This window comes from Hordeum vulgare, chromosome 6H (genome assembly GCF_904849725.1).
Source record: "Hordeum vulgare subsp. vulgare chromosome 6H, MorexV3_pseudomolecules_assembly, whole genome shotgun sequence".
NCBI lineage: Eukaryota > Viridiplantae > Streptophyta > Magnoliopsida > Poales > Poaceae > Hordeum > Hordeum vulgare.
The window spans coordinates 198,290,565-198,300,558 of record NC_058523.1 but is presented as its reverse complement, the minus strand read 5'-3'; the positions used below and the strand labels follow the sequence as shown (position 1 = coordinate 198,300,558).

At 42.6% G+C, this 9,994-nt stretch overlaps 1 protein-coding gene across 1 annotated transcript; it reads right to left on the bottom strand.

Moving 5' to 3' along the window:
- Positions 1 to 556: 556 nt before the first annotated feature.
- Positions 557 to 8,437, bottom strand: LOC123404353 (U-box domain-containing protein 34-like). The gene is made up of 9 exons (XM_045098273.1): positions 8,260 to 8,437; positions 8,058 to 8,176; positions 7,855 to 7,970; positions 3,945 to 4,066; positions 3,528 to 3,823; positions 3,269 to 3,370; positions 2,010 to 2,438; positions 1,157 to 1,906; positions 557 to 1,074 (listed from the first exon to the last, which is right to left on the bottom strand). Exons 1-9 carry the CDS (start codon positions 8,435 to 8,437, stop codon positions 871 to 873), a joined length of 2,316 nt encoding a protein of 771 aa, XP_044954208.1. The 3' UTR covers positions 557 to 870.
- Between the last annotated feature and the right edge of the window lie 1,557 nt (positions 8,438 to 9,994).

Sequence of the window (9,994 nt, the reverse complement as noted above, 5' to 3'; positions counted from 1 at the left end):
CTCAAAATGACTTGAGGTGGCGTAGGTTTATTCCGGAAAACACACGGGCATTTTTAATTCACGTGAGGTTGACGAAGAACTTTACAAACTCATGATAGTACTGGGTTTGTTATAAGCCCATTTTGTTGATCACCTTTCTTAGACAGCACGAGGTTGATAAACAACTTTAGATCTCATAATCTCACTTAGGCCTTTGATATGATTAATTTGAGAAACCTATTGCCTTCCTCAAAAGACGGCTTAATTAATTTGGGGCAACCGATGCACAGGGGACAGGGCTATTTATCATCGATTAAGAGGGCAAGTGGCTGGCTGGGCCGGTGAGAAGAATAGAATATCCCAGCGTGAAACACGCCACATTGGATCTTAGCGCAGCGTAACTGATGAGGAACCCAGTGAGTATGTAGGTAATCAACGAGCATATCTTTTCTGCCGATCGACCGTACCAGGCATCTTCAATCTTAAATATATATTTGCTTTCCAACCTGACAATATTCGCTTTCGAGCTTGATCTGGATAAATGACAGATACCGAATGCTGACACACTTGTGTGAGATACAGGCAAATCTGAGATGGACTTCTCTCATGAATTGATTTGTTTATATCAATAATGGACCTGTCTCTTGTAGAAAAATACTGATTCTGTCAGTATGTTGGATGCCGAACAGCCAACTGCTATCCAGATTGTTCAATAACAGGACCCCAAAAAAAAAAAAAAACTAGCCTACAAAAAACTACATACTCTGCATGATTTAGTTTCTGTACTTTGGAGGTTGAAGGATCATACAACCCCTATATCACTTATGGGTTGTTGAATCTAATGAATAACAAATAAAGCAATTACATCATACATGGACATAGCCGCAACACTCATCTCCAAGGCTGCGTCTGAGCTGGCTGTGACTTCTTCCACTGCTGTATCGCGGCGTGCAGTGAATGGTTTGGGATTATGGACAAATTCGAAAGCTTGCACCTCGTGATCGGCGACACACTGTGTTTCCTGAGCCAATCTTCGATGGCATGATGCTCATAGGTGTGTCCATCAGCAGCGACATAGGGATCATCCATCAACCCCTGCACCCAAATTTTGTGTAGTTAGCTGCAGGATATATATCAGGTGATTACTCAACTCAAGGTGGAGTAGAGGAAGATTTACCTGTGTTATGGGGCAGATGAAGTGGGTTGGTGCTCGTGAGTTTAGACTTCTCTTGTTGACAATGGAGGCAGCCCTGTGCAGGATTTCCTCCAGCTCCGGCAGCACCTCTGACTCAAGATCAGGCCTATCCCTGCATTTCAGAGCAGTGCACCGCAAACCGAGCTTTGCCAACATTTCCGCCTCGGCGACTGGCCAATCAGTTTGAGATTTGTCGAGGATATATTGAAGTGACCTGCTTTTGACAGCGTTTTCTACGCTTGCAATGAGCCCGCTTGGGCGCTTGCCAGTTAGCATCTGAAGAATGATGACTCCAAGACCGAACAGATCTGATTTCGGCCGAACAGTCCCGGTTTGCTGGTACTCAGGATCCATGTAGTGCATGGTACCAGCAATAATGGTATCTGTGTATTCGGTTTGCCAGTCAGGGACCGGATCAGATATGAGCTTTGCGAAACCAGCATCGCCGATTTTACCCACGTAGTTCTTGTCCAACAGGATGTTTGCAGGTTTCAGGTCACGGTGGACTATAGGCTCTGGCTTCCTTCCATGCAAGAAAGCAAGCCCACAGGACACTTCAAAGATGATACGAAACCGGAGGAACCAATGCAGTGGTTCATGCCTTTTCTTGTCAAGAAGTTGATCTTCTAGGCTTCCATTCTCCAAGTATTCATACACAAGACAGCCGATTTCAGGGCAGAAACCAATTAATAAAACCAAGTTGGGATGGTGAAGTTGGCTTAGAATCTCAACCTGCATAAATCCACACAACATTTTGCAACTCAATCACTCGGGCAGTACTAATCATCCTGGTGTATGCATAAAGTTCCGACGAATTATGTCGTAATCTATTTACCTCCTTCAAGAACTCGTCAGTTTTGTCGGTGGAATCCTGCTGAATGCTCTTGACAGCTACTTCAATGTGATCAAGGGTGCACCTATACACATTCCCATAGCCTCCTTCACCGATCTTCCTTGCTTTGGAGAAGTTATCAGTGGCAAGTTCTATTTCATGTTTTGAGTACCGCCTGCAATTTTTGCTTGTTGACAGAATAGCATCTACAATTTTCTCCTTATCGAGAGAAATTATGGAACCTACCATTTCAGCCTTATGCTTAGAGTAGGCCTCCCTGGTGAATGATCTTTTTGCTTGCTCGACTTCTTTAATGGCTTCCAAATGTTTTGCTTTCTCATGTGCTGCTACTTGCTTCAGAATTTTCTCCTTGCGTAACGCATTCTCCACCTTCCTTGCTTCTTCAGAACACTCGTCAGAAAGTACCTGAATCTGCGAAATCATGATGACCCTTTTCTTACCATGTATCAAACATGATGGTTTATGCTAACGGATAGTACTATGAGAATAATTACTGAGATAATATGTGTACATATACATTTTAAATCACTAGAAAACGTTCACGTCCAAAGCACGTTTGCGTAAATAATTGAAGCATGAAAAGCAAGTCAGTTCTCTGAACATTTTCAGGTCTACGATCTTAAAAAAATTGCATGTTTTGTTTTGTTTACGTGTTGCTGATATTGAAGAAAATTACTCCCTCCGTCCCATAATATAAGAGCGTTTTTCGCACTAGTGTAGTGTCAAAAATGCTCTTATATTATGGGACCTCAGTGTAAGTGTGGGTGCACTCCTAATACAAAACGGCAGTATATACTACATCAAACATACTACAAAGCTAAGAGAATCTTTAAGATTCATGTTAAATTTAAAATGATGTTGGAGAAGTCCAGATCACATGCACATCTCGAGGGCAAGACATGTTCAAGAAATATCACATAACAAAATCAGTAACGACACAAAACAACAATTCTAATATATAATAATGAAAATGGAGAGTAATTAGGAGGTAATAAATAGTTAACTGGTAATTTATAACATTTCACCATAATTACTGGATGTTGGATGGATAATTATAAATCAGAGTTTAGATCTGTATGGCTCAGATCAAAAGTATCACATCCGACTTGTCGTTTTTATACTGGTAGAAATATAGATTTAGAGATATTAATGCAGAACACAAAAGGTAGACTCTTGGAACAGCTTGCCCTTATAGTGACAATAAGTTCTTAAGGCACCGCAAGTTGCTGAAGAAATTTAACCTTTTTCTTAGCATGGACAAGATCATCGCAGGCTTTATCATACATTACCAAGGTTTCCTTCAATTCCTTCCTCAGCTTTTCTACTTCATCTATAGATTGACACTGTAGATAATGTCAGGATAACATACTTAGCTTGTTTTGGAAAAGGTATATATAAAATTGCACTTAGCTTGTTTTCGAAATCATATGCATGGAAGTCAATAATCGATACTAGTGAAAATATTGTAAAAAAAATGGAAAATGGATCTGAGTACCGGACCTCATCACTTGAGTTCGAGGCAGCATAAGAAACTTTCTTCAAAAGGCTATGAGAACCATAGCTTTGATTTACATCTGTTCCTGCTTGCACTGCATCTCCGCTTATTATGTGGACTAGTACACTGCTTTCTGAACCTGCACTTGCATCTGAACTAGCACTATACGAGCAACGGGCCTGTGAGCATGATGATACTGAGAGCGTCTCAGCCTCTGTAGAACTGTCAAACAACAAGCTCATCTGCGTTTCTGCAAACGCTTTGTGAGTAATTGATTGAATGCTTAAGTTTGTGCCAGACACTGCAAAGAAAAGAAGGTTGCAGTCTGTAAAGAAAAATTAAACATTACGGCCAGCAACGAAACATGGCAAGAAGGTAAAATATAGGATATAAAATGCTAACTGTCTGAACTCGGCACATACTGCCTGCTTGAGGATGTCCTGCAACTTTCACGATTAATCTTCGCTTGCACACAACAAATACATTGCATGAATTTTGCGTAGTTTTCAGGACAGCGGTGGGTACATCAGGACTACCCATCACCCTGCATAGCGTATAGTGCAGTGATTTCAGAGCAGCAGATATGAGGCAAACTGAAAACAAAGGATGCATTTGGATCTCAAGCAAGACTAATTCTAACCTTGCCCAGCCAGGATATCTGTTTGATGGAGTAGAAAAAAGCTAGCTTTGCCTAACAAACTAGCGTGCATGGGCTACAAAATCCTTGCCCGGACAGGAGAGACGATTTGGCTCGCCTCCATCGGCAAGAATTGAACACAAGTCTATTAAGCAAGTAACTGCCGCTGTGATGGTGGTTTAGTAGAGGCTAGACAAATAAACCAAACAAGTAGCCTTGCTCATATCAGCTATGCCTCGGATGAGTTAGAATCCTATTGCCTGGCTGGGCATGTTTAGCTAAAGAACCAAACACACCCAAAGGGTTCAGTCCTACTGTAGAAACAGTATGCATATCAAAGCTAACATGGTATGGACAATGGCTAACAAGTACAATCGAAATATTATGCAGTCCCTGAAGCACTATTCTAGGTGAACTTATAATCAGTACAGCCATGAAAAAGTTTCCTGGTCCATATTATGAGAGGTGACCCTCTGCAGGTCAGTACGCTATGGCAGAAGATTAAACGGAAAGTAAATTTATCTAAGATTACAAACTGTACTGCAGACAATAAACTTCATCTACTAAGTTGTAGGGTTTTTAGTTGGATTATTGCATCAAAGAGTGGCAGGGCTATAGTGTACAAACAGAATCTAGCTGCTGATGAAATTTCCGACCAACAATTCAGTACACTACTAATTACGGATGGATCGACCAATATGTTCTAATCTAGTTTTCTTAAGAAGTTTATCCCTGCCACTAGGAATTCTCTCAATGTGCAAAGGCGCCACCTCAGCATGCATGCAACATCAGCACTTCAGTTACAAACAACAATAAATCTATTGCCAGCTATTTTTTTCTCTCTGACCATCTCTTCTTCGTTCTCTCTCCAGCGCCTTATTATTAGATGATGCTCTCAGTATCTCAGTGGTAGAGCGTCCGTCTGTTAACTGACTAGTCGTAGGTCAATCCTACTTGGGGAGATTTGATTCATTCTTTAAACAACAAAACAGCAACAACAACAATAACAGCAAAGCCTTTAGTCCCAGACAAGTTGGGATAGGCTAGAGGTGAAACCCATAAGATCTCACGACCAACTCATGGTTCTGGTACATGGATAGCAAGCTTCCACGCAACCCTGTCCCATAGCTAGTTCTTTGGTGATACTTCAGTCCTTCAGATCTGTCTTTACGGACTCCTCCCATGTCAAGTTCGGTCTATCCCGGCCTCTTTTGACATTATCAACACGCTTTAGCCGTCCGCTATGCACTGGAGCTTCTGGAGGCCTGATTCATTCTTTAAACGGTGGATCAAAAAATGGAACTATGATTCATACTCACTATTAAGACCTCGCAACCAGACTGAAAAATTCAAGTAGTTCTTAAATAAATAAATGAAATTCTTCCTTCCAATTTTGTTTGCCCAAAAGATAACTTTTACCTTAGAAAAACATTTAGTTTTCTAGTGATACTTAACCCCGTTTCCACCTGCACCTGCTTTCACATGTTAATTAGTCATTGCTCCTCGTGGCCCACCCTCAATTAGCCCCAAACGTTTCACTTTGGCCCATGTTTGAATCTTCTTAATTGTTGCCCTTCCCTTTGTCTCCTCGGGTTTCACTCATGACTCATGCAACAGATCAATGGACACCCGTAAATTTTATTTCGCATCTTTGCCTTCTTCAAGCAAGAGTAACCGTTGATGATGCGTGTGTTATACCATTCACATCTCCCTCTTCACCATAGTTGGATGTCCGCAGCCTTGCTCGAGGATCAGATCGGATTTTTTCTTCATCACGGCAATCTGCGGTTTCTCAGCACACACTCAAGTGATCATCATCATTCGCCCTGCTGCGTCTTAAGCACGAGCAGCTTAACACATTGAAAGAGTCCAAAACCCTATGTGCTTCCCCTACTTTGCATGGTGCAGCTATGGTCCAAGACCACAATCGAATAGTGCCTTAAAAATGTACACTCCTTTTCTCTTCTCCATGTGTGTGTGTGATTAAATATTTAGTTTTTTTAATTTTTAAATATTTAGTTATTCTTTTTTTCAGTTCTGCAACTCATGAATGCTGAGCCATATATGTCCTCCTGCCCTGCAGGTATTCGACTAAATGGCATTGAGTAAATCTACCTGAAGTTGATTTGTCTAGCAACCAATTTGATCCTTTGTATACACTTTCTATTTTCCTTGAATTGAAGGTTTACCACGGTTTGCTTACTCATTTGTTGCTTGATGTCTTCTTACAGGAACCCTTAAATTTGTTTTAGAGTGGTTGCAACCTTCTGGGCAATGTTGTTATCGACTAGCTTACATGCAACAATGTCAATGGTGGCAACATACTTTTTCCCTACTACCTTACGTATTGATAGAGTCACTGTTGTAGTTTATCACAAGTTAATATGTAAGCTGCCTTTCAATAATTTTAATTTGAGTGCTTCTGCTTGCTTGCAGGAATTATTTTTTATTGTCAAAAGAAAGGAAGAGCTCTTTTGTTATCTTATGAACCTGCAATATTCACTGCGTCTACAACTTTTTGTAGTATATAATAAGGTTTAAAATATTTCTTTTTGCCAACATGAGTGTTATGTTGTTGGAAGGTATACTACATGGAGGTGTTCCTTGGCTTTCTACTCCCTCCGTTCCTAAATATAAGACCTTTTAGATATTGCATTATAAACTACATACGGATGTACATAGACATATTCTAGAATGTAGATTCACTCATTTTGCTCCGTATGTAGCTTTCTAATAAAATCTCTAAAAGGTCTTATATTTTGAAACGGAGGGAGTAGAAGAGAATTGCGGAATACCACATGTTTAGTAGTAATTTCAAATGGGATGAGAACTACAATTTGTATGTACTTCCTTCGTCCGGAATTACTTGTCACAGAAATGGATAAAATAGATGTATCTAGAACTAAAATATGTCTATACGACAATACCTCCATTTATCTGACAAGTAACTCCGGACTGATGGAGTATCATTTATTGTGGTGATGGTGCATGCTTTGACTACACTTCCAGAATCCTCTATGCAGACATCACTAGATTACTTATCCTATTGAACAGTACACTCAACAAACTTTGTGATTCGCATGACAGACTATTAGAGGTATGATTTTAGTTGATACATTGTCCTCATTTCTTTTTTCCCCATGACTATCTACTATAAGAACTAGGTAAGTTTTCCAAAATAATGTATATCACATATATGCAATTCCTGAAGCAACGTGCGGGGAATTATCTAGTCATTGTAAGAGGGCATTGCAGCAACCGCTGGTTAACGAATTCTATCAACATCTCCTTTCCAGTTTGAAGACTTCATAGGGAAAAAAAACATATCATGAGAATTTTATAAAGATAGATAAACTGCAATGCCTCACGCCTGAAATACAATCATCGATCTTCATGTAAAACTACAATGCAATGCAAATCGTGTAAAGACATACAGTACAGCGAAAACAGAGGAAGCGTGACACAAGATCTAATTGCACTTTAATTGTCATCAAAGGTGTACCTCTCAAATCCACCCTCTACCAGAAAGGCCAAATTAATGGGCAAAAAGCCTTTGCTGTTGCCACCACTTTTCAGTTAATTGCCCAATGGTAAAGCCCTAGTTCAAGTTCACTAGTTCACTGCTAAGGACGATCGGTACAGTGATCCGAAAAGCAGAAAGGGCGGAGGAAGGAAAGAAAGCAGCGCACGTATACCTGTGGAACCAGCGGAAGGAGCCCGAGCCTAGCACCAGGCTCCGTACGCCGGACTCCGCCGCGTACCGCACGAGCGTCTCCGCCACGCCGTCGCCTTCCACCACCACCGTCTCCACCTGCGCGAAGGCCGATCAGATCAGAAGCTCGCAGCAGGTGCGGCGGTGAGATTGCGACACGGTAACAGTCTCGCGGCGGGCACTCACATTCGCCTTGGCGAGGAGGCGGAACGGGAGCAGCGCCTCCTGCACGAGCGCGTGCCGGTCACGGGTGTACGCCTCCGCCACCTCGCGCTCCACCTGCGCCACCGGCATCCGCTCCCCGGCTTCGCCACCGACCAAACACCAAATTAGCGCCAAATCAACTGGGCCGAGGGAGGGAAAGGGCAGGGAGGAGGAGCATGCTTACACGGGGAGGGGACGAATGCGAGGGCGGGGATGACGTGAACGAAGGCGATGGAGACGGCGGGGCCTGCGCTGTCGTCGCCTAGGAGGCTGGCCGCCGCCCACCGCGCGGCGCGGCGGCTCGCGCTGCCGCCGGGGCGGACGGCCACGGCGACGGAGGGCGGCGGCGCGCCAGAGGCCATGGGACTAGGTCTAGGGGGGATCGACGCGCGCTGGACGATGGGGAGGCGTTGCCGGCGCCGCCGGACGTGGGGGTGCAGTGGCCGTGTCAGCCAGCCCGCTCAGCGCGGGATACGAGAGGAGGCGGGAATCAGTTAGTTGTAGGTGTCGCGACGGGACGGGTTGTGGCGGGGTCGTGGCGCGGGGCCGCGCTGTCAGTGACAGAGACGGGTTCGTCTGACTATTGCTGCGTCCAAAATGTGCAATTTTATAACCAAAAAATAATAATATCGAGTGCATTTTCCCCCTCGAATGAGATGCGAATGAGTTTCCGTTTTGACATGGGGCTCCTAGAACAAAACTGCGGTGTGGTGCATCAGGAGACTACTCTGTTTCATTAAAATCAATTTTATTCATCAAATTTACTTTAAGACAGTTTTGTATAAAAGTTACAACCCTTTTAAAGAAATTTTTGGCTTTTTATTTAGCTCCAGCTTTACGAATAGAAAATTTGATGAAAAATGATCTATTTGATTGTATGGGAGGGGGAGAAACGAATGGGTATCCACTTAGGTCCTGTTCGGCTTTCCTCCGCTCCGCAACTCAGCTCCTGGAGCTGGCGGAGCTGATGTTAAAATACACGAAGCGGGGGAACGGATGCTCCGCAAATCCTCTATTTTCACGGAGCAGGAGGATTTTCGAACAGGTACTTAGTGATTGTAATAGTGACAATTTTCTTTCAACTCCAGCTTCTATAATTTTATAAAACACCTCCTAAAAAGCTTCATAAAAATAAAAAATTATACCCGAGGTTCCATTATTTTCAAAGCAATATATCATGAAGCTACCCCATTTGGCTTAGGTTTTCTAAAACATGGTTGATTTTTCTGGAGTAGACCAGTTTCGAACTGGCTCTAAACCTATGGAGCTCTTAAAACAAAATTTCAATATGGATGCAACATACTTCCTCGGTTTGTAAATATAAGTTTTTTAAAAGTTTCACTACCGACTACATACTAATGTATATAGACATAATTTGAATTGTGAATTTATTTATTTTGTTTCGTATGTGCAAAATATATATATTTAGAAACACAGGGAGTATATATGGTCCCGAGTCTTGTCTGGGTGCCGTAGGGGAGATTCCGAGAGACCATAAAGGTAAAATTTATAGCAGCAACAAATGAGAAGAGTGAGTTCTGCTTTGATGCATTACCATTAGTATTACCACATAAACTCTCAAAGAGGTTTTATATTTTATTCATTTACATCCCAAACAACTTACATCAATCAACTTTTCAAACGGAAAGGAGATCTATTCCAGCCCTCATGCACTAGTAGAAAACAGGGCATTGATGCACGCGATGAAAGGACTTTAGTCCCGGTTCTATTACAAACCGGGACCAATGATAGCATCAGTCCCAGTTCATGAGGCCAGGGCATTAGTCCCGGTTCAGATGGGACCTTTAGTCCCAGTGTGAGCCACGAACCGGGACTAAAGGGGTGATGGCAACCGTTCGCCTGACGCGAGCCCTGTTAGTCCTGGCTCGTGGCTCAAACCGGGACTAAAGGTCCAAACC

Bases quoted from the DNA above. Each gene is read 5' to 3' on its own strand.
- LOC123404353 (XM_045098273.1), bottom strand. From the start codon at position 8,437: ATGGCCTCTGGCGCGCCGCCGCCCTCCGTCGCCGTGGCCGTCCGCCCC. The intron at 3,824-3,944 runs GTATGTGCCGAG...TTTTCTTTGCAG, and splicing joins AGGACATCCTCAAGCAGGCA to TGTCTGGCACAAACTTAAGC. The intron at 1,075-1,156 runs GTAAATCTTCCT...ATTTGGGTGCAG, and splicing joins TCATCTGCCCCATAACACAG to GGGTTGATGGATGATCCCTA.